Here is a 24508-nt window from a genome sequence, read left to right on the forward strand (position 1 = left end):
GGCACCTTTGCTGTCTTTGAGAGCCCTTCAAGCAGAGGACTGTCCCCTAAAAGGGGGGACACCTGGCTACCCAATAGATGAGGGATTCTTTCCATTCAAGGGCCAAATTCCATTTCAGAGAAGCTCTTGGGGCATGTAGGAAAAAATGTAAGAAGGAAAAAATTTATGTCTGAAACCGAAGGGAGCAGAGGCCAAAATACCAGAGTAGCTTAGCTTAAATGTGTGACTGCCAGTAAGTCAGTCTTAAGTCAGAAGGGGTGGAAAGGATGGGGCTAGGGAATGAGGTGTGGCCTTCTGGGAAAAAAACCTATAGGGTCAAAGTGGAACCATGGGCCTAAGGTTTGCCACTCCTGCCTTAAAGGGCCAGGACAATTCCTTTTCTGCCTGCACCATTTTGGCTAGGACCCACACATGAGCTGTGCTGTAGACTAAGATGGGTCACACCAGTGAAACCAAGCCAAGGAAGATGGAGTGGAGAGACAGGTATACATAGCAACAGCAGAACAGTTAGGATCCCTGGTTCAATGTAGAATTCAACTGGATGTTAGGGGTTCATTACCTTTGAAGCAGACTTGGAGCAGAATGCCCTTCAAACAGGTGGCACCTTTGCTGTCTTTGAGAGCCCTTCAAGCAGAGGACTGTCCCCCAAAAGGGGGGACACCTGGCTACCCTATAGATGAGGGATTCTTTCTGCCCTACCATTACCACTTATCCTTTGTCACAAATTGCTTTGTATAAGCATTGCCAACTGATTTTTCATCGGCAGGGGCTAGAAATGAAATACTTTTTTGCTGGCTGGGGATCTCTTTCCATCTTTCTGGAATGTAACACCCATCAGAGGTGACACCCCTGAAGAAGAGGGAACTGGCAAACCGCTTCAGTTGGGCATGTATGTTTGTAGTCCTCTCCCCCATACTGTTTTCCCTTTGGATCTCTATGGTTTTCATGGTACGTCATATCATCCCTTCAAGGCAAATAGCAGAGAGAGAGGTTGAAGTCTCTCACCCAGCATCAAAGCCCTGATCCAAATTGAGCCCCTCACTCTCTAGTGGTGGGGCTTAAGGAAGAGAAATCTAGTCACAATGCTCCTGAAGTCAGGCTCGGCCTGGTCCTCCTCCATTGTCTGCTTGCAGAATAACATTGTGTCATGCATGCTGAATTGCCACATCATAGCGCGGAAGACAGGAGGGGACTGGGGTTCATGTTATCAGCAGTGTCCTTGCATGTGCCATACCATAAAGTTCTAGCTGAAGTCCTATAGACCTTGGTGAACTGGGGGTACATGGTGAGATCCATGCATTGTAAGAGTATAACCACTTAGAAAGTATCCTATGACTCTCCAGATGGTTTCTAGGGATCCTAAGTTGTTTCAGGTTCCCAGATCCAGTGTCGGAAATGAAGCTCCTGCCTCAGAGCTGGGAATCCACACTTTCATCCCACTGCTCAACTCCCCTTGCAACCAGGATGCAAAGAACTGTCAAGTGCTCCTTTGAGGTCAAGCACTCCACCTCAGCCTAGTGTTGTGATGAAGCGTCAATGGAATTTGTCCCTCTAGTATTTGCAGACTTTCCTCCTGCTCAGCTCAGTCTTAGAAAGTGAGCTGAGCCTAGATGAAGTCCACAAACGTTCATGGCATGAGGCTTGCACAACCAGCAACCTTCTTCCGCAGCACAAAGAAAGGCCGTACATGTGATGTGGAAGGGGATGCCATTTGCATAGCGATTGTGCAGTGTTGGTGTCCTGGCAAGCACCATGTAAATGCGAGGTGTGCTCACCAGGAACTTGGACTCATGCCCCATGGGAAAGCAGAACAGAGTCCGGGGAGCTGGAATTCACTGGATTCCCACCCTCGAACATACTCTTCACATATCCTTACTTCAGAGAAGGCTTACAGGGAGCATTCCAGGAAAGGGGAGAGAGTGCAGAGTGGGAGAAGGGCTATCTGGCAGTATCTAGAAATAGCCTTCACTATTCTTCATGGGTGCTCATAAGTCTGCATGTTCAGGGCTGATGAGCATCACGGGCACAGCTCATCAACTGCACTCTTAACCTGGTAAAACATCTTGGCTTAGCCTCGCCAACATGCATTACATACAGCTATCCTCACGTTACAGATGTTTCCTGGTCTCAGAGATGGAGGCTGCCCAGTGCTGGTTCTGGCTTGTCAGGGCCCTGGGGGCTCTCCCTAGCATGTCTGCCTCCTCTCCACCCTGGTCCCCAGCTGCTCTTGCTCCTCCTCCTCTTCCTCATCATCCCCCCCATTGTTTTCAGAGGCCACGGGGCCAAGAAGACCCCGCATCTCCCACTCCTCCTCAGCAGCCCTTTCTGGGCCATCACAACATGCATGCTGTCCTGCTGAAGAGGAGGTGTGACTACCAGTGGCCCCCTCCTGGGCTGTGAGGCCTCAGCATGTGCCTGGCCATTCCTACCCTTGAGACTAGCCCTGACGGGCTCCGACGGGGCCTCCCTCCAGAGGCAAGCAGCAGCAGCAGCTGACGTGGGGCTGACCCAAACCAGGACTGAATCGGGGGAACAGAGCAACCCTTCCCACCGAGGTCCCAGTCCAGATCAGAACACCCTGCACCTGCCACTTACACAATCATTTTAACTTACCAGCCGAATACTATCCACTTGCTTTGGCAGATGGATGGTTACTAGGAAGCCGCAGATGCACACAGCTCTGGCTGAACGGTGCCTCGGAGAAACGGGATGCCCCAGAAGGAGGCACATTTCAAACAACAGCTTATGTCCTTCACCTCCCCCTTTCTAAAATGATTTTAAAATTCAGCCCTCAACTTTCACCAAAAAAAGAAAGACAGAAAGAAATCTGTCTCTAATTTCAAACTCAAATAAGCACTCAGCATGGTGGCCTTTTGTTTTGTTTTCTTCTCCCCGACTCCTCCCTGGCATTGCATAACAAAAGTGTCTAAACTCACACCATCTGGCCGATAAAGACACGTAGGCTCAGTGGCCTGCTGCCTCAGCTGCTTCTGTCTGCTGCTGTCTAGTCTGGGCCTTGTGGCAAAAGTCACAGCTGTGGGTCTCATTGGCGCTCAATGCAACTCTGTTATTAGCCAGCTGTAGCCCCCGAGACTACTTCTGTTCACATTATAATACCTTTCCACCCCCCCTCCGAGCAGCAAGGGTGCAGGGACTTCTGGCAACCGCAGAACAAAACAGTTTTCCTCTTCGCAAATAGTTGGCAAGGCTGTGGGAGTGAGGGGGATTATTCCAGGAGAGGGGTTACCATATTCATTTATCGATTGTCTTATTTAGTTATAGAATTCATCATAGGAACAAAGATTTTGCATCCGTTTCTGTTCAACGCATAGAATCCATGGCTGGCGAAGCGCATGTCCCCTCTGCCCCATGCTGAATCCGTTTTCCCGTGGCCGTAAGTTCCACCAAAACAAATAAAACTTCGCAGAACATGCGAAAATTTTTAAGGTATGCACATGCAGCCAGCTGACGCCAACAGTTCGGCTCCACCCTGAAGATACTAAACAAGAACACGGGAGGGTTGTGAAACAGAGATTTCCCTACTTCTACCAGTGACACATCACTGCATCTGCATAAATATTTAGATAACATTCCTGCTAAGCGCGCATCTGTCACTCGGAGAAAGACGTACGGCTGCCGGTTACACTTGTCTGCATTTCAACTGAATAGTCGTGCAGTTCCATATGACAAATCAGAAAGATGTTTATCTTCTGACTAAGGATGAAAAAGCAAGGCCTGTCACTCAAAGACAATGGGCATCCACTTGAACAGCAAGGCTAGTACAGTACATTAAATTTTGATATACTGTTACTAATGCAGGCTAAAGAAGAAGTCTTAAAAATTGAGGCTGCTCCTTAAGCAACAGTCCACTGCGAGAACTGATTGTTCTGCTTAAAATAAAAATGTCAAGATTAGCTGGACTTGCATAGATTTTATCCAGTCCTGTTCTGAACAACTTGTGCACTAACCCTAACCCCAACCCCTTTATTAAATAAATTAAGCAGCATATTTAAAAATTCAATATGTCTTTTTTTTAAAGAATGCCTACACTTTCATTCACAGAATTTAATTGGAATTTGAGCCAAAACTTTTAACGTGTGTCAGAGATCAGGGTATACACAGAAAGGACATCAGAGAATTCTTGTTCTTCTTTACCGAATCAAGCAAGGAAATTGCAAGCTAACAAAATAATGTTTAAAAAAACCAGGAGAGTCAAATTCTCAGCATGCTTTAATTTAAGCATGGGATATTTTGGCATCATCATAAGCCAAGGTATAATTATGCAGGGAGAGAGAAAATTTGTCAGTTTTGGAAAAATACTGACTTCAATCTGTGTGATCCTTTCTAAAGGGGTAAATTCCACTGTATCTACACACATGTACATGCCTGCTTCTGGGTCAGGAAGGACATTCCTGTTTATCTCTGCAAGTTCTAAACACATCTAAACCGTTAAAAGCAAAAATTAAATCCTTTTTATGAAGGTAAGAAATTCATTTGTTCAATGGGAATACATATTGATTCCCTACAATTGCTGTTTTCCTTTCAAGCTCAGACACTATGGATGAGTTTGTCCCAGGAATTGCAGGCACAATTAACAATAAACTTTAGCAGCTTAACAGTGAACCCTAGCATCATGTTAATTTCAAGTTCTGCTCCCATTTTTAGCAGATAACATTAACTCTTGTGTTAAGCATTTCTGGATCAAAAGATCCTTGCCTTCACGTCCCATTTATTTTAGTAGGGGAGATTTAAAGCTTTTTAAACTTTCCCCTCAAAAGGAATTAAAGTACTTCATTGTGACTCAGTTGTGTCAAACATGTTCTGTAGGTAGGAATGAAGGGCTATGCAGTTTTTAATCTGTACACTGCTTTAAAAATACACCAACCACAGCCTGATGCCTAGGGTACCTGAGCCTAGTACCATTAAAACCCCAAGTGAGGACTGTGAAGGACGTCGCCTAGATTCATGTAGCACTGACTGGATTTAAATCTATCTCTAAGCAAGTTAGACTTACATAGAAGGGAAACAGCCCTGCCAAAATTAAGCATACCTCCCTTGTTTTGAATGAATGACTGAACGAACACACACACACACAGAGAGAGAGAGAGAAAGAGAGAGAGAGAGAGAAGGAGAAGATATTTCATGGGAAAAATGCCCTCTTCTCTTCTACTCTGTAAACCGCCATAAGTATATCGATGTTATAAGGAAAACAGTGGAAAAATGTGCATCACATATATTTAAGTGTGCACATGGCGTGCAAGACAGCACTCACTCTTAGATGTCCCTTCTGCAAAGTTAAACCTCGACCACCACTTGTGACCTCCTCCAGATTTTATTGAACACTCCCATCTGGCCAATGGCCGTGGAAGATGGGAACTGTAGTCCAACAACATCTAGAGGGCCACAGGTGCCCCTGCCTGGCAGGTATAAAATTGCAGCTTCATATGCTTGTGTGTGCTAACACAGAAGAGCAATCGTCTTGATTTTTAGGAAAATATTTAAATACTGTATTCTTTATTTTGCTCTCTAGGGCACTTTCTTCTGTCTAAGTTTCAGACTGATATGGTCCTGAATAATGCAGAACTTGGGTGTCAACACATCACTGTTTTCCTGCATAAGCCTCTTTCCATGGAAGGACAGAGCTCAAGTCCAACTCCATCTAAGGATGTGTGCATTTTGTTGAATCAATCCGGGCTGTGTTTTGCCAGTCATCAGGCATCTTTCAATCTGCTGTCTACTCATTGGTAGAATCTGATTTTTTTCCTAAGGAATATACAAAAATAAATCATTCCTCTTGTGCAAGGGCACACAAAACCCTCGTGTGCACTTATGCAAGTGTGCACTTGCACAAAACCCCCAAGAGTTAAAGGGGGTTAGAAGTCTGGGGAAAAGACTGCAGAATCTGCCAGCCGGATTAATAGAAATCAGGTTTCTCATGCACTCTTGTGGATATCTTTGTCATGTCCTTGGCATCTCCAGGCAGGGCTGGGGAAGACTCCTAGAGAGCCTTTTCTAGTCCATGTCTAGTCCATGTGGGCAACCTGTAGCCCTCCACATGTTTTGGCCTGGAACTCCCAGCCTCCCTCACCATCAGCCATATTCTCTAAAGCTGATGGAAATCCTAGGCTAAAACATCTGGAATGCTCCACCTTGTCCATTCATGATGAGGTCAGTGCAGAGAGGGAGGAAGCAACGATTTAACTTCATATGTTCCTAAGCTGTAATGATCAGACCGTTGTATTAAAATGGGACGAGGGTGCATCACGACGTTCATTTAGAAAGCTTCTGTTCGTTTAGCCTAGGAATGGCAGTCTCCAGCTCCTTCTCATATTCTCAACCCCTCCACCCACCTTATCAGCTCCAGTCCAGCTGTTCCCTTATGGAGTGAGGATGCTCCATATCATATTCTCACCTGCTTCCTCCTCCAGGGAGAATTACAATAACGTTCCTATTATCCCGGCCTGCGTAGTTACCTTCTCGGGCAGGTTCCAAGAAGCATGTCATTCCTTATCTAGCTACCAGATTACTTTTGGATGGGATTCAAAGTACTGGTTCTGACCTACCGAAGACCTACATTCTCAGGAAAAGCTCTTCGCTCTGCCCAGACACCTTCAGACGCACGTTTGGTGGGAATGGAAAAGAGAACCTCCTCAGTGGATGCTCCCAAGCTCTGGAGTCTGTTGCCAAAGGAGGCAAGATGAGCTCCGTCGTTACTGTCCTTCTGCTAATAGCCAGGCCATGGAGGCAGCTCCTGGCTGTTGCTGAACTCACTCAGACCTGGTGGGGCTATTCTTTCTTTTTTACCAATATGCTGTAATTGACGTGCCCCCTTTTCAATGATCTTAAATTTCACTGGCATATAAGAATCACAAGTAGCAACAGCACTATTTTTAGAAGGCGGGGGGAGATAAAGAATTAATTGGCACGGCAATGCTGGCATTTACCATTTTATAAAACAGTTATAATGCATACACTTGGGGCACAATCCAATGGGATTCCCCACAGCCCTCCAAAGTTGGAAGATTACGGGTATCCGACGCAGGGCAGGGCAGAAAGAGCATGGAAGCAAACAACGTCTTTGCACTCCTTCGGCTCTGCAAAGCAGTTAGTGGATTTCCCAAGGGAGGAAACTGGAGTTGCCAAGTGAAAAGTTATCTTGGGGGTATCTCAGACCCCTCCCCTCCCCCTTCAAAGTGTTACACTTGGATGGCAGATTTTATCTTGCTCCTGGAACATTTTGGAGAGGCAGGGATGGAGGCTGCCCTCTCTTGGCAGTGCTGGTCTCCTGCGCTCCCCAGCCCCCTGACATGCCCCCACAAGCCCCTTTCCAAGGCCTTGCTTGCACTGTCAGTGACGCACCCAGTGCAGGTCGGGTAAGGGGGATCTGAGTGCAGATCCCCAGAGGTGAGGTCAGAACTCTTTTCCAACCTCAGGCCAGAGAATCTCAAAGAAATGGTGGCCCTCAAGACACGGTCTGGGGGCAAAGGTTTCCCCTGCCCATGCATTCATACTTTGAGTGGACCCCAGTGGCAAAGGGGTTTGGGGGCAAAGGTCCTTGAGACAGGGGTGAAAAATCCCTGTGGGGTTCAACCTAAAAAAAGCAATCTTTGTATTCCTTTGATTGCATAAATGATCCATCATACCAGTAGATTATACTGATTTTATTACAATGCATGCATATAGAAAGGGGTTTTTTTCCATCATGAAACTCAAGGCAACTGGAAACCATTCTCTGCTCGCTTTCCAGAGGTGGACCTCATACATGTAAAGAACTGAACGTTCTCCTACCTGCACATAACTTCATGAGTTAGCAGAACTCTGCACATTTCTGGATTCTTGTTCTGTCCTTCATAGGTGATGGGCTGTAAAACATTGGAAGTTGAATTAAAAGGGCGGAAATGAATCAAATGTTACCTCTCCTGTTACTGTAATCCAAAATGTGAAGGACAGTTAGATATAGTGCTATACAATCTTTGCTCAAAAAGGCCTTCACTAGAAATGGTTTCTAAATGTAGATACTGATTCAAGTAAGAACTAATGGAGAGGTAGACAGACTGATCAACAAGAGCAGAATGGCTAGAAATAGGAAATCAGCTCACTCTTACCTGTTTTGTGACCGAGTCAATGAGCCTGACAAAGAGATCTTGTTCAGTTCTGACACCTGCAGGGAAAATCAAGAAAGCCGTGGGAGCAAGATAAATATCACATTCCCCCATGCTGCTGCCACCCGAGGATCTGTTCCCAATCTGTTGAACTAGGGAACTAGACAGGGGCAGTGCCTGGTGTGGAAAGATCTGGGACACAGTTCCATTCACCGAAACAGGGGACCTACGAATGCGCTGGAGTTTCAGGAAGAAAGGAGTGGATGGAGGCAGCAAAACCCAACTAATGGGATAGCCCAGGGATCTCCATGCCCATTCTTTATCGATTTCAGCAAGTGCCCATGGATAGTAAGGTGGTGCAGCAGGTGTCCACTCAGAGATCTGGGGCCCCAAGTGCAAGAGTCAGGGCTCCAGCTGTGGTGGGGGAGCCCCTGACCACCAGCACAGTGTGATCTTCCCCCAGGAACACCCTTCCTGGGACCGTATCCACCAGGTGGATGGGCCAATACCACATGGACATGTGCTGAGGCGAGCGCTTGGCATCAGTCCCGCTCCGACTCGCACACCTTGCTATTCCCCTCTCTCTGTTCTTGCTGGCTTCCTTTGCATTAGACGTGGCACCAGCTCGCCTGCCCGTCCACCCACCCACCCACTCCCTCTGTTTCTCCTTCACACACACACTGCACAGCATGCCTGAACCAAAACAGCTGGTCATTTGGGGGTCTGGGAGCACGGAAAGGGGAGGTTTCACGCACAGACACACGTACTTCCAACTGCTGGACCTCAGCTCTTCCTCTCCAACTGGTAAGCCAGTCGGAAAGGCTTTGCAGGACATTTCTGGCCTGCAGGGGGCACCGCTTCCCCACCCCATTCTCTGGGCTGTGGCACACGCCCTGTCCTAGGAACTGCTAGGAATATTGCTCTCATTTTATGGAGCTGTTCTTTCCTTTCCCAGCTACTGCAACCACTTAAAATCCAAAAGAGAAAAAAATAGCAAAATATCTTTACTGGGAAGAATGCAACTCCACAAAATAGCGAGGAAATTTCTGAGGTGGGGAGAGGCTGTATGTAAGGGGCAGGGGACGATTTCATTCTGGGAACTGCATTCCTATGTGGGTAACCTTCTGAGGGCCGTGTCTCCAAGTGGGGGGGGGGTGGCAACCCCCATCACACACCCCATACAAATACACCTGCTCTTCACACTTACGACCACCCCACAGTTCTCTCTGCTCTTCAATCACTAAGTTTTCCCCACACATCCTTCCCATTGCTCACATCCACCCCACCCACCCACCTGCAGCCATGCTTACACACGCCACATGAGGATGCATGCTGCATATTCCACTCCGGTCAGCTGAGCAACAAGCCCCTGAGCATGTGAAGGGGACAAGCTGCTTTCCAAGGAACTGGCTTCTAAGCAGCTCTGGAAGGAAACGGACATAGACATGAGCCCTGCCAATGATGGTCAGGTAGCTCCAGTGCTCCGGTCCTCCTCTTTTGGCACAAAGATTGCACCGTACTTCAGACAGGGAGTCCAGGAAGGCACTCAAAGCACACCAAGTGCCAGCGGTTGCAACCACTGGCAAGATGGAGGTATTGGGGAATGGGGGACAATGGGGTTCCCTTCAGTAGTTCTGGAATGGGTTTGTCGCAAGTAGTGATGAAGGCCTCAGGAGAAGGACCAAGATCAGGCTGAGGAGACGGCAAAGGCTGGTAGGTGGATCTGAAAGGCACCTTGAGGTCTACTGTGCCCCCTACCATACATAGACCATGTACACACGTCCACAAAGGCGTCTCTTATTTGCCCCATGTTGGTTGCCTTCCCCAACTGAGGAGCTTTGAGAGGTTCCTGAAGACATTACCAGTGTGGACTGGTGGCTAGAAGGTTGAACTGGGGACATGGGAGATCTGGGTTCCAGATCGGCCATGAAGCTCCTGAGTAACTTTGGTCGAGTCACATGCTCCCAGCCTAACCGACCAAACAGGATTGTTGCTGTGAGGATAAAATGGAGTATTAGCTACGTAAGCTGCCCTGAGGTCTTCACAAGAGGGTTATAAATGCCAGAACAACCCCTTGTTGCACCTGTTGAGAATGTATGCCATGAATAAGCAGGTTTCACTTCTGGATGCAGGAGAGGAAGAACAGATATTGTCCGATTTAAGACTCATTCAGACATTATCACTTCAGTCTACAAATTTCCTGGTGCTTAGACTACTCTTTCTGCATCCTTTGCTTGAGGTTACTTACCATTACTATACAGAAGCTGCAATTTGTAGTGGGTCCCATTGTTGGTTTTTTCATTGCCTTGTTCCTGTTGGGAGGGAGAGAAAAAGTTGTCCCAAAGGAGGGTTCCTGACAATACTCAAGCAGGTTTGATTCATCAGTCACTGGGGCCACTGAAAAATTAGGGGTACGACCCTATGCATGTTTAGGCAGGAAAAGGGAAACCTTCCTGCAATTGCCAGCATAAACACACAGGATTCCACACATGCCCACTCAGCGTTCAACTGCCAAGTAAGAGAGCATAGGGTTGAAGTGTTAGGGATGGGGGCCTGTGTACAGGGACCGGACAAGAGGGAAGACTTGATCCTGAGTCTTTGTCCTCTGGATAATTGGACAAAAGTCTCCAGCTACTCCAATTCCAGTTCCTAATGGTCCTTAGAATGCAATCCTACACCCACTTACCTGGGAGTACCACCCATTCAACTAATAGCATTTGCTCCTTGGTAGAAAGGTATTGGATTGCACTGTGATTCTTAAATTGCCCTACTTAAATTTCCCTTAAATTATGAGCAGGTTAGTTTCATGAACAAATTCTACAAATGATTTGTTCCACCAGCTGTTTAGTTTTGGTAAAATAATTGCGTTGCGGGAGGAGGATTACCTTACACCATACAACTCATTCAGAGAATTTAGGTATTTTCCTAAAACTTCACAGTTAACCAAGATGTCTTCGAAGACATCTATTTCAGAAGGAGGATAATTTCAGTCTAAAAAAGGAAGGAAACGGTGTTTCCAGTCCTTGACCTGAAAATACCAGAAAAAGAAAGGCAGGTAGCCACACATAATTTGTTTAAAATTATGGCAGTTATCTGCTGGAACAAAGAGGGCCTCATCAGTTAATAACAGAATTAGCTCAGTGAGTACAATTAAAAGGTTCACAGGCTCCACAGCAACAAAAGCAACCTCTTTGGCGATTTTAGATGTAAATGTGTATTCCTATTCAATTTCTCCCCGGGTTGTTTTCTTCTCTGTCCCCCTTCCCCATCCCACATCGACTCTGCCAGGCAGCTGAACACTTCCCAGCCCTGTTAGGAGTCCAATGAATATTGCAGTCCTAAAGTCATTTACATGGTATTAAACTCCATGGAACCCCTTATTAGCAATCAAAATTTAGGGGTTGCTACTGTGCCTGGGTCATGCTGGAACTGTGCAGGGGAGTGGAATGGATGAGAGAAGCTTCTGACAGCCCCCCAAAAATGGCCAGGCTCGCTGAATGCAGGGAAAGGCTCCTGTGCAGATCCAGAAGTGGAAGCTGATCTTGCAAAGTTCTGACCAGGAGAATTTCCTAGCAGTTTGGGGCTGCAGGGAGAGTTATGCATGTTGAGGTCAAATGCTGCATTCATGGTTGCAGGGGAACCAAAGTTCTCAGAAACAGACAAGAGTTTGTTTTGTAAAGGCCAGCTTTTCTAGAGTGTGACTGAGTCTGTAAACTTCAGTTGTTCTTAGATGTTTCGGTCCTGTTGTATATTTTTACGTGTTTTGTCCAAGGGCCTGAGCAGGTGAACCCGGCGGAAGGAGGCAAAGAATAAACAAGGGATGGAGCGAGAGCTGGTTCAGGGAAGTGTCGAGCGGCGGGGAGTGAGGCAAGTCAACCCAGATCAGAGTCTTACTTTGTCGTTTTCCACAAAGTCCACGAACGCCGTCCGTTCAATTTCGACGGGCTGCCCTTGTCTGTCGTACAGAGCCAGGACAAAGTGAAAGAAATTGGATTTCCTCAAATTGGAGGGCGGCTGCTTCTCGAAGTGGGCTCTGGACAAAGCCACACCGCTGTGGAGTGAAGAGAAAGGAAAGGAAAGGAAGGCAGAGAGAGAGAGAGACAGAGAGAGACAGAGAGAGAGAGAAGTTGGCTGAGTGAACTCAGCAAAGCCGTCGGAAGCAGCTATGCGATTCTCTCCCTCCTTGTTTGGAGGCAGGTTCCACTGAATCCAGTGAGACTTACTTCCAAATCAGGGTGCAATAGAGTCCCGGTGACCTTGGGATGCAATCAAACACTCACGTGGAAATAAGCAGTACTGAAATCCGTGTAACTTAGAATGCTATTCCGCGCACACTTGGCAGGGACTGTGCAGCACTGAGCCCCAGTGGCTCTTATTTCCCAGTAAACAGCAGCGGAAATGCCCTCTTACTTCCGAGTTAAACTAGGTAAAACTGGGCTTGTGGTTTCCTTCAATAAACACACACTCAGAGTCTTCTGAAAACTTAAAACCTAACAGATTCATCCTGTGTGTGCTTACTTGGAAGTAATCCCATCATGTTTCGCGTACTTACACCCTAGAAAGTACATGAGGTTTGCGGCTTTCTTGTGGCAGAAGATTGCATGGACCAGAATCCACTCCATCGCTCCCTGCCCTTCGCTGACAGATGCGAACAGAGAGAGAAAGCAAGCAAACCGGGGGACTGTACCTACTGAATTTTATGGTCTTTTAGTTCGACTGTTTGCAATCTGTTTCTGCCAATACGTTCAAGCATCTGATTAAAGGACTCCTGCCCACAAACTTCTGCCACAACAAATCTTTCCTGTGCCTTTGCGCCAAGACAGAACTTCTCTGCCGCCTTATTAAGCGAACACAAAACGGTGCTCACACCTTGGGAGATGCTTGCAAAGAACAGGGCTAGGCAGCCCCAACGGGGAGAAAAAGCCAGGCAACAACGCACCCACCAGAATCCACGTTCGCAGAAAAATCCTGCCCTGGCTGGCCTCCGTTTTTGTTTTGAGGGTGCTGCCTAAGGCAGCTCCTCCAACCGGCTCTGCTCCTTTCAGTATCTTATTTATATTTTGCGTCTTACAGAAAAGTATTATTTGCATTTATCTAATTGCATAGAATAAACTCAGGCTGCAATGCTATATGCACTTAACTCGGACGAAGACCTGTAGAAAATGCACATTTTGCTAGCATTTTGACTGCCCAGATCTGCCGCATGACCCGGGCTGTGTGTCCCGTCCCCCCCCCGCGCCCCCCCCCGCTCTCGACTATTTTGATCTCCATCTTCGCGATCACCGACCAAGAAACACTTGCTAAATTCCAACCACCAATTAAACTTGAAAAGGCGGTTGATGGGTGGGAAGAGACGCAATTCCCGGGAATGCGACAACTTGGAGGACTGTTCGTGTTGTGATCCATTTTGTCTAGAAGATTCGGGTCACAGATCACCTACGTGAGGACCGGGGGTGTCCAGCTCGGTGGAAGAGGGAGGGAGATAACGATGAGGCGACTTGAGAATCCGGAGAAGCCAAAGAAGTTTCGCTTGTTCCAGCGGCTGCCAGAAATGCGCAGATCTTTTCTTTTCCCCCGTTTTGTTTTGTTTTGTTTTGGAGAGAGAAGCAACTGGATCTTTTGGTCCCTGAGCTTCCTTGGAAGTGAGCTCCACAACAATCAGGAACAGCGGGCAAAGTGTTCTAGGGTCGGGGTACCACTTTCTTTAAGACCCAGCCCGTCTCCCTCGCCCGCGACGCTTGAGGACCTGAAGGGCGGACCATCTTTTTAGGTTCAGCAAGTTTCGAGCGGTCTCTTCACCTAAACGAGGTGCAGCCAGTCCCCTCTAAAGGGAGCCAAATTCGGGTCAAAAATGTAAAACTATCGGGAAGTTTTTCCTTCCCCTCCAGAAGACCCCCTCCCCCGCCGCCTCGGATGGATTTGGGGAAGCGAGAAGCAGGTTGCATTGACCTGAAAAGTACACTTACTGGTTTAATTTTTTATTCTTTATGTTTGGCCTGGAGAGAAACTAGGAAAGGAAGCTCTCGGGCAAGCGCGGGACGTGGCGTGCAGTTTACGAATTAAAGCCCGATCCTTCACTCTGTTATCGGAAATGGTGGGATTGAGGGAGACCTTCAAGGCAGATAATTGTCCGAAGGAAAGGGGGTGGGATCGGGCTCCCCGAAGGAGTGAAGGTTAAATTTGCCATTTATACAGACCGATACACGCTCACCTTGACCATTCGAACTGCAGCGGTTGGACATGTCCGTGACCGGACCGTGTTTAGGACCGTTCCGGGTCTCATTTGTCAGCGAGATTTTCGTAAGAAGATACCGGCTATACTTCGCTTTGGGTAGCCCTCCGCGCCCTTGGCCAGAGGGAAGACGAGCCGGACTTGAAATTTGCTCGGGATCTTTAGCAAAAGGAAGCGATCCGATGGCACGTCTGTTTGCTCTCCGAAGAAAGAGTTTAGCGGGGAGGGGTGGCCAGGGCTCCTCACTCGCTTGCTTGCTTGCCGCCGCAGATCCTAGGCGGATAGGCCAATACTCAGGAGTAAGTCTGACTGACGCTTAGTCTCGCAGAAGTATTCATTAGATGACCGATTTAGGACTGATGTTAGGACTAACAGGGCAGTAGGGTTTAGTGGTCACCAGGCTCAATCTTATACATATTTACTCGGAAATAAGTCTCGTGAAGGTGTGTGTGCGGGTCACTTTTAGTTAAGCACACACTCACTATAGAGTGCTTTTAGTTAAGCACACACTCACTCTAAGAGCTGCGGCCATCTGGCAAGGGATTGGAGTCTTACTGGTCTGGGAGTACAGCGAGCCTAAAAGCCCCATAGCAAGGCCCTAGGCTGAATCCTGTGGCATAAAACTCATCGAATTCAGTGGGTCCGATTTCCAAGTAAAAATCCATCGGATACAACTGCAAAACTCTTCCCCAAAACATAGTTTCCTCAGAACTACCTCCCACTGAATTCAATGGGATTTATTTCCTGGTCGATTTACTCGGAGTGGCAGCCCAAAACACCATGGCCTGGGCAGCACATTTTCCGGAGAAAAAACCAATATATTTTGCACCAACGATTAACTTCGGATTATTTTGTTTGTAAGAAACGGACATATCCCTGCAAAGTCTGGGCCGAAGCAGAGGAAGGCGCCCGCGACTGTTTCGACGATTCATGCTTCTACGATTTGAGTCCCTCTTCTTTCCATTCTTAACTATAATCTTAATCTTACTTAATCGGGAGCCGGGCCCGTTCTCGGAGCGGGGCTTGCTCGTGGCTAAAGACACCGGCGTGAGGTCAGAAGACCATTGTTCGGGCGTGGGATCTGGAGGTACGCGCGCATGGGAATCGTCCCCCTGAATTTAGAATTTCGTGTATTCCGTCTGGACAAAGCAGCTCCGCGCATAGCTACGGAATCGCCTATTTCCTCGGGAGAGTTTTCGAATTTAGCGTTGTTTGCTTTTACACCTCCAGGTAAAGAAGACCTGTTAGAACAATTAGGAGGAGGAAAGCATCCCCCGGCGAAAGCCGATCCTACTGCTTTCTTCACAGGCGGAGGGAGCGACAATCCTACAGAGCCCGCGGGTGTTTATTTTCGCACTCCTGAAGGACAGAGCTAATGCTTGCGCCTGCCCTTTGGCCAGATTCTGGCCCTCTCCGGGCCGGAACATCCTGTGCGTGGCCTAGAGACGCAAACTTTCCCAGGCAGATCAACAGATCGCCTGCCCATCTGCAAGGGCTTTCCGCTCGATCCAGCGAAAGGGAGGCCGGTGCGTTCTCGCTCGGGGTGGAAGAGCGGCCGGCCGGCCGGCCACCCGCATCCGCAGCCCAGTGCGCGTCCACCGCAGCGAAGTGGCGCTCGCGGAACGGCGCTCGTCTGGTGCCCGGACATCATCCGGACCCCGTTTCCCCCACCCCACGGGCGAGCCCAGCTTGATCCCCGCAGCCACCGGACGGGAGAGCTCGGTCGATCTCGCCGCAGAGCCGCCCAGAAAAGAGAAAGTCGCGGGCGCGGGAGGACGCGCGCCCCGGAACCCAGGCGCTGCCCTGCTTCGCCGGCTGCGCCGCGGAAAGGGGCGTCCGGGCAGACGCTCCGAGGCTCCGGGCGCGGGCTCGCCTTCTGCCGCCTCCCTCGCACAGCGGATCCTCGCGCGAGGCAAACGGTCGCTTCGGGTCCTCTCCGACCGCCGAGATCCGGGCCGGGACCTGGCGGGGAGCCGCTGCCTTGAGGAAAGAAGCCGCACCCCTCCAGGCCCCCCACTCTTGCTGGGAGGCCCCGGCAAGCTGAGGCGGGAGCCGGGGAGGGGCCGCGGAAGACCCCGGACCCGGACCCGAAGGCGGCCGGCGGCCGATCGCGCGGTGGCAGCGGGCGAGCCGACGCGCGCCCCGCCGCCCCGGGCTCGGCAAGCCTCGTTCGTGCCTCTCCCGCTCGGCCCGCCGCCGGCTGCGCAGCCGAGCCCACCGTCACGCACGAAACAAGACCTTTTTCCCGAAGCCGCGTCCTGATTTCGGGAGAACTTTCTTCCCGGCCGCACCGCGTTTGGGTCCCTCAGCCGCGCCCCGCGGGTGGTTGCGTGACTTGCAGCTTAGCCCCGGGGATGCCCCGTCCCTCCTGTCTTTGCGGCTCGCCAGCTCGGCTCAGGAAGGCGGCGGATCGTCCTGCAACTGAGGGTTATTTTCCGCGGGGTTTACTTTCCAGCCAGCGTGGATCGGCTCCACCCCTCACACGGCCGTGATCACAGATCCACCGGTCCAAAAGTCACTTGCTGACGAGTCAGTGCGTTTTGCCGCGCCGGCCTAGTAGCCTGATCGCAAGTCTCTTTACTCAGGAGTAAATCCGTCCGACTAACTCTCTAGGAGGCGGCAACGGCAGGCCGAGAGTGGCCGCTTCCGTTCACTTGCTTTGTGGATGAGGTTTTTATGAGATTTGTCAGTTTGCTGGGAGGCGGGGGAATCCCAAACCAATTCTAGGAATCGAACTGGCTCGCAAGCGAAGTGTTTCCAAGCGAAGCTCTAAAAAGTATGAAGGCACAGCTGTTTTGTTTTTAAACGATTTAACCTGCTTGTCTGGAGCTCCGGTTTGCCAGCGTTTCAAGAAAGATGCTCCGGATGCTAATCCGAAGGGGGCGCATCCCGTCCATCACGAAGACGTTTATACTGAAAATAAAGCCCCGTTGGCAAGGAAAAGGGCCGGGCAGTTTAAAGCCCCCGCCGGATTACCGGGAGCTCAGTCCGCCTGCGTTCGGGAGGGTTTGTTCCTAGACAGCACGTGTTAAGACTGCATCTTAAGAGACGCGAGGTGTGAATCGCAGAGGAAAAAAGCAGAGAAAAAAGCAAACAACCCGCGTCGGTTGTTTAAATGCCGGGATCTGAGAGCAACCCCAGACATGTCTGCTCAGAGGTAAGTCCCACTGGGTTCAAAAACGCTTACTCTCGGGTAAGCATGCAAACAGCCCGTCGTGGCAACCCTCGACATGCTTCCTCGGGAGTAAGCGCCAATAAAGCCCATGAGATTTACTCTAGAAAGACATGAGAAGGATTTTACCGTTGGAGCCGGAAAAAACGCGCCGACCTTCTTGCTACCAACGCCAACTCTTCCCAGGGCAACTTTATCGCATAGAAAGGAAGGGCAGCGGCTGCCAAACCTCTCCCAGCTGGTCTGGGATCATGGCTGCACGCAGTAAGTACGTAACTCTGCAATGCTGTGCACACTTACCTGAACGCAGGGCGATTCCTTCCGAGTAGGCATGCCTAGGATCGCTCTCGGACTAAGTAATTAACCCGGGATCTCAGCATCGCAAGAGAATGCTAAGTGAGCATACGGACCCGCAGGGCGAGGAGAGGAATTAAATGACCCCGGCAACCCCCTACCCAAGCTCTGGTCAAATTACCTTTGAGCCGCTACATTGGCATCCACCACGCCAACATTCCTGACCCAGGACCGGACAGGGTCCATCTCCGATCCGAGCACCTTGTCTTTCAAGATGGGTCCTCTTCCTAAAGTATCTTGGATCCCAAACATTTAAGAAGTTTATTCCAAAAACACGAGAGCCCAAAGCAAACCCGTCCTCTTCGGAACGAAGTGCAGAAAACTTCAAGCACGGGAGGCACGCACGACGCCTCAAAAGTTTGGTTTCAACTCGCCTCGGTTTCCGCCTTGAAGGAAGTCCTGGGCTGGTTTGTTTTGGAAAGCCTTTAGCAGAAAGGAAAAGACGGCCGGGTGGGGTGTATGCTCGTCTTCTCCCACCCCGCTCGCCCTTCTTCCAAATCGAAGATGCTGCGCTGCTCAGCCTCTACCGACGAGGCGGATCATCTTTCTAAACAGCGCCGCCAGCGAGAAAAAACGCATCCCCGCGCCGGGTCTCGGACGAGCCGGACGGATCACCTGCTTTGCGGAGACACGAGGGCCGGATTGACGGCTGCCGGAGCCACGAGGAGGGGGAGGGCGGAGGGAGGGAGGGGGGAGGGCGGAGGGGGAGAAGGAAGCGAGCGGGGCGAGCGCGCGACACGCCGGATCGGCGGGGAAAGAAAGGGACCGAAGCGGTGCAGGGAGCCTGCCCGGGCCCCCCCGCCCGTCCGCCCCTTCAACTGAGCCGGGGAAGCGCGGCCGGTTTTCCCTGCACGGCGCACCATGAATGGGTTACAGCGGCGAGAGAGAACGTCCTAGGAAAAGGGGAGGGGCCCGCCTCCAAATAAGGCGCGGCTATTTGCATAGCCTCTTCCCATTGGAGCAGAAGGGGAGACTCGTTCAACACACGGACACACGCGAGCGGCCTCCCCGGGCCACAACAGCGCGTGGATCAAAGGCAGGGGGCGGGGCGGGGCGGGGGCGGGGCCTGGACGCTCCTCCGGGTGGCGAAGAAGTTACTTACCCGATACTTTTGTATTCGGCTTGTTAACCTAGAACGGATCTAACGCAGGGAGGAGGACCGGGGCAGCCGCGGCCGCAGCCTACGTGTGGTGCTCCATCCAACCGTCATTCGCCCTCTCGCCTCCGCGCCCCGCTCCATCGACTTCGTTTTCCCTGTCGGAAAAATAAATCAAATAAAACGTTGTGCTTTATACTTTTCCGTTCGGAAGGGAAAAGGAGGGAATTTTAAAAGAGGGTGGGAAGAGACGGCGCAGCCTTGAGGGTAGGTACCCCTGGAAACAGCGGCCTGGCTTCTGAGAAAGACCTTGTTCCAAGCGACTTGGCATTTCTCTTGCTTTTCAGTGCTCTGCCTGTCGGTCTAGAGAAACAGGAGAGCATGGGCTGCCTTGAGCATGGAAGGTTTAATTTAATAGGATGCTGATCCGCCGCCGTTGGGCATCACTGCCTGTATCACCTTGTGAAATGCGCACTTCGTGCGGATGTGAACGCACGCGTGTACGCACGAGAGAAACAGACAAAAGCGAGACGGGCCCTCCGTCCGCCCACACTCCTCTTTAGCCGGGAAGAATAGCGCACATCTTCGTATAGATTAAGCCGGGTTGGTGTCATTTCTCTCCCGCGCCCACCCCCCACGCTTCCTTTTGTGCTGCGATCGGAGGTATAGATCTGCCCCTGAAATCCATATAGCACCAAAGCGAACACAGATTTCAAGACAATGAATGCAAATCTGGACTCGGGGGCCATCTGCCAGATGAGGGAATCAGATCTTTCCGGTTAAAGCGACAGAGCCCGGCTTGCCTTCTTAATGCGCACAAATCTCCATTGAAACTCCCCGCTCGCTCTCTTTTTAAGGATATAGCATGTCCTTTCTAACCCAGATTAAGTTTAGCTTATTTTTTGTACAAACTTTTAGCTGTGCCTATCGCAGTACTAACGCTCCACGGTCACACACGTACCCCCTTTGCTATTTTGGCACCGGTATTTAGATGCGGGGACGGCGGTGGGGGAAGAATTGCGTGCGCGAGCGCGTTATTAAGAAACAAACATTGAACTTCACCGAAAATCAGGTTTAAAGTGCTGGGTGAATAGGCTTTAGAAAGACAGGCGGTCGGGCCTTTCCACAAATCTAGGAGAAGGGGTGGGGTGGGCTGGGAAAGGAAAGGGGGATTCTAAATTTTTCTGTCCATATTCATGACAGATCTGTCATGACACGACCTAAGAAGTGCTTAGCCCTTTATATGCTGCTTATAATTTGCATCTCGGAACGAAGCGTTCTCCCCATAGAACAAATCCAAGGTTCTGGCTTTGTATTCGAATTGAGGTATTTTGCATTCTTGAGGGTTGTATTGTTACCGTTATTAAAATCTAATGCTAAGAGACTTGGCGATTTCAGCCATGGTGGAGGGAGGCCGGGCCGGGCCGGGCCCGACCCGCTGGATGGAATGAATGGGAACAACGGCGGGGACCGGGCGCTTCCCCTGGGCTTACGCAGGAGAGCTTCCCCTGCACGCCAGGTAGGCAGACGGGGATCGGCCCGCAAGATCTTTCTTTCCCACACGACCTTGCAGCTGGTTCCCCAGAGTGTTTTGCGGGGGCGAAACGACCGTTTCCTTGACCTGCCCGAAGCCGATTTCGTTGGCGCAGAGACCGATCCTCCACCGCGCCGCCGGCGCCCTTGCGCTGAACGGCGCTTCGGACTCGCCTCGCCTCGCCGCGCAGGGGCAAACTGGAGCCGGGCAAATCGCAGCTCCAGGCCCCGCTGCGGGGGAAGGAAATGAGGCAGCAAGCCGACGTTCCCGCCCCGAAGAAGGGCGAGCTTCCCCGATTACCCTTGTGATTTAATTCGGAGTGGACCCACGAAAGAGTACGGGGTGGGTCGCTTCCCTTCGCCCCCTCCACCCCACTGAAAGATCTTTGTTCTCCGACGCTCTGCCTAGGCGAAGAATGACTTTCCCAAACATGCTTGGGAAGGGTGGGGGTGTCCTTTTAGGTGCGCATTTCTTTGACACGGGCCCCGTTTTCTCGGGTACTTTAAAAAGTATCTAATTGTTAAAAAAGAAAAAAAGATACTCTTGTTACGCGGCAGTGCAAATAAATCCTTCTCCGCCCGCACCCCCGAGTAAATTTTGACCACCCGAGGGTAGGACTTTGGGGAAGAGTCCGAGGACTGCAGAATGAGCAGGTGCTGCGGTTCACTAACTTTTGAAAGAGGGAATCCTAAGCAGAATAAGCCCCCCCCAGCTAAAGGCTACGCCGCTGCCCCGCAAATAAAGGGCCTAAACTCGCCTCCCTGGGAGTCAACCTCGCACAGCAAAAGAGAAATCGCTTCTGAAGGAGCGGTCAGCAAGAGCGAGGCGGAGACAGCGCCGGACTCAGCCTGTCGCAGAGCGTCAATGTCCGGGTCCAGAAGACCCCACCGTGCGCCCAGGACACTGAGGCGGGGGGCGGGGAGAGCTGGGCTTCTGGGCTGCAGGAAAAGGCGACTCAGGGGGCAGTCCTGGGCCTCCTCCCCCCCTCGAACAGCTGCCAGCACCGCTTCGCACTTCAGGGTGCCTGCATAAAGCTCCGCGCCCGCCTGCCCCCTCCCTCCCCCATAGCCTACCCCTTTGGACAGCGCCAAGGCCAGGGCCTACATCCTGGAAGATGCCTGCTGCCCACCGGCACTCGGTGCCCAGCTCAGCCAAATCTGCGCAAGGGCACGGTCTGTCTGGATCGGCCTCCCTGGGTTGGACCCCACCGGGCACCCGGCCTCGGCCATCCCGCAGTGGGGAGTGGGGTGCAGCTGGGGCCAAAGCTTCACCCCCCCCCCCCGCATGCCTGCCTCTCCACAGGAGCACCTGGAGCACAACAGGTGCAGAAAGGCCAGCCACTGGATGCCCACCGCTGTAACAGCACCAGGGGTTCAGCGAGTGCAAAATGAAACACTGCACATGCTCAGAGGCTGCTTGTTTCTTAACCAGGGCTGGGAAATGGCCTGGCTGCTGTGTGGAGGGCTTGGGAATGCCACAGCTGTTTTAAAGCAGTTTGGGGGAGGAATGAGTTGTGAGCATGGCCCACGCACACCCCTGCAAGACCATGAAAGTGTCAGCCTCTACACATTAACACTCAATAAAAATGAACCAGGGAGCTGCATGTTTTGCCCTGTACAGGATTGTGCCCTAAGTCCAGGGTCTAACCCTACTGCAGCCTTGTGCTCCTAAGCATCCCATGGAACCACCGGTGCCCCCCCTCAGTTTACCCAGAAGCAATTGCCTATTTAAACTCAAACTCCTCCTCCACCTGGGAGAATGTCAAAATCAGGCTCTGGCAACCTGTTGGCAGCCAGCATCACCTGCTCCTGATGCTCCCTCCCTGGCTCAAGATCGGAGGTTTCTCTGACTCTGCACAACTTTAAAGTCTTTCAACTTAACCTTTCCTGTTCTTTTCTTAAGGCTGCCATTTATCTGGGAGGGATCCCTGTGCAACTTCCACAGATTTACTTTTCTAGGCAGCCGTGCTTAAGAGGATGATGCAAGTCATAGAAGTAGCAAATTTCTCTGGACATTAGGTGAGATGTGCTCCATCTTGCACCTAATGATGCTTCATGCAACTGTAGACCACTCCTGCTGAAGGAACTGGAGCATTTGTTTCCTATGATTACTATGATACCAATTTATCAAGGATTTTATAGACAGGGGAAGGGTTCCCCCGCTCTGCTATATAGGACTGGTGTGACAAAGAGGTCACAAGACAAGCCCCCACTTTGGTTCAGGCAATGACCACCAAGCAACTTGGAAGTCGTTTCAATTCACAGCTATATAAACTGCCAGAGGATCCCTGGGAGGCCCAGTTTCCATTATCCGCAGAAGCCAATCCCATGTTTTAGTAGCAGAGGAAGTGTTAGAGGACAACTAAGTCTGGAGCCCCAAATCAGGGGTGTATCAAGGGAAAAAGAAGTTAAATTCCACTCTCTGGTTGCAGGGATCGTAACTTCCAATCTCCCTGTGGGGTGAGAAGGGTTGCATTTTTAAGTGTTGGATTTACACACAGGCAGAGAGCGCATGTTGCGATGCCTGCATCAAAGCTAGGCATGGAGGAGTACCTGCCAAGCTTCCACATCCCAGCAGAGGCCTGCTGGAGATGGCCCTCCTCTTTCCCATGGCAGTCTGCTCTCTCACTGTCATTCTAGCCCAGACAACAGCGGTGGTCAGAAGATGCCGTTGTCTACAGGCTCCATTTTTAGGGCAAAATCTTATACCAATTTAGGCAGAAGTCCTACAACTTCCAGCAGGCCGAGAGTGAAGGGGCTTCCTTTTTCTGTCTAGATAGCCACAGACTCTTAGGATCTCACTTTATCTTCAAGTTGGACTTGGCTCATGCAGTGGAAAAACTCACCCTCTAATAATTTCAACTGAGTAGCTTTCCCAAACTAATTGGTAGATTAAGAACAAATTCATACCTTGTTATCGTCATCTTACATTTGGAGCAATGGACATCCCCTAGCTCACATTCTGTACTACTTATCTACAGGTAAGTAATCTTACTGAGTTGTCCTTTTAGGACATTATCACAAAGAATCTAATCTAAGATGCTTTGTTCCCATATTTCAGCCTCCTACTAATTAGGGTTCCTCCCCATAAATCAAAACATGTCTGGCCCCAAAGTACTCTAGAAACAACATAGGAATAATTCTACAGGATACTTTTGTCCTCAAACAAAGGAACAAAAGAAGGTTCAGTAGACGTCATCTTGGTCTCTTTTCAGAGTTAAGATTGTTACTAAAACTCCAGCAAACAGAATCAAAATCCATTGAGGAAAAGCTTCTCTATAACCACTGCTCTGCACTGACTTCCTGCCATGTCTCTGCGACAGCGAAGGGTTAATTTTAAAACATTAAACATTTAGTTCATGTCATTACTGATTTCCTGCTCTTTGGTCTCCCAGTCTCTGAAACAACCTTCTCCAATGTATAGCTCAAAACATCTGGAGGACACCAAGTCCCAGGTCAAGAATCAAGATTTTTTTATTTTTCCCCTGGAGGTGGGATCACTCACTCATATAACTCACCTACTCTCAGTCCGAAGTGGTACAGAGCAGACAAGAGTTTACCATCTCATCTGCTGCAAGAATTAGAATTCGGTTCCAGATGGACAGAGGTATAGTAGGATGAATTACTGTTGGGGGGAGAATTTGCACAGGCTGAACAGCATCTATTTCCATTGTTATTTCCTATAAAATGCTTCTAGAGAGAGTCATAAGACCAGGTTTTTGTCATGTACTCCTGCTGCAGTCCCACGTCTTGTTTAAAGGAAGTCTCAGAGGGGAATGCGGTATCATCAAGAAACCCTTCATTTGCTTCTCTAGGATCTTTCAGGAAGATATTTCTTTACCAGACTCCTCACACTCAGAGAGCGCCTCTCCGATGCATTTCTCTCCAACTCTGGGTGAGGGGCTGCAGGCCTGGACAATGCTTCATTAAGCAGTAGTGAATTCCCCATACAAGGCGGAGTTAACAGCAAATTCAGACCTACCTGCCTGTGCAGGTTGCTGAGACAACAGCTTTTCTTG

At 50.2% G+C, this 24508-nt stretch overlaps 1 protein-coding gene across 1 annotated transcript; it reads right to left on the reverse strand.

Moving 5' to 3' along the window:
- Positions 1-3611: 3611 nt before the first annotated feature.
- Positions 3612-18169, reverse strand: LOC123027036 (transcription factor COE2-like). Its single transcript, XM_044437380.1, has 6 exons — positions 17982-18169; positions 11997-12153; positions 10351-10414; positions 8106-8161; positions 7789-7862; positions 3612-3714 (listed from the first exon to the last, which is right to left on the reverse strand). Exons 1-6 carry the CDS (start codon positions 18110-18112, stop codon positions 3612-3614), a joined length of 585 nt encoding a protein of 194 aa, XP_044293315.1. The 5' UTR covers positions 18113-18169.
- Between the last annotated feature and the right edge of the window lie 6339 nt (positions 18170-24508).

The sequence above is a fragment of the Varanus komodoensis genome, unplaced genomic scaffold (genome assembly GCF_004798865.1).
Source record: "Varanus komodoensis strain SLA01 unplaced genomic scaffold, ASM479886v1 scaffold30, whole genome shotgun sequence".
Lineage (NCBI taxonomy): Eukaryota > Metazoa > Chordata > Lepidosauria > Squamata > Varanidae > Varanus > Varanus komodoensis.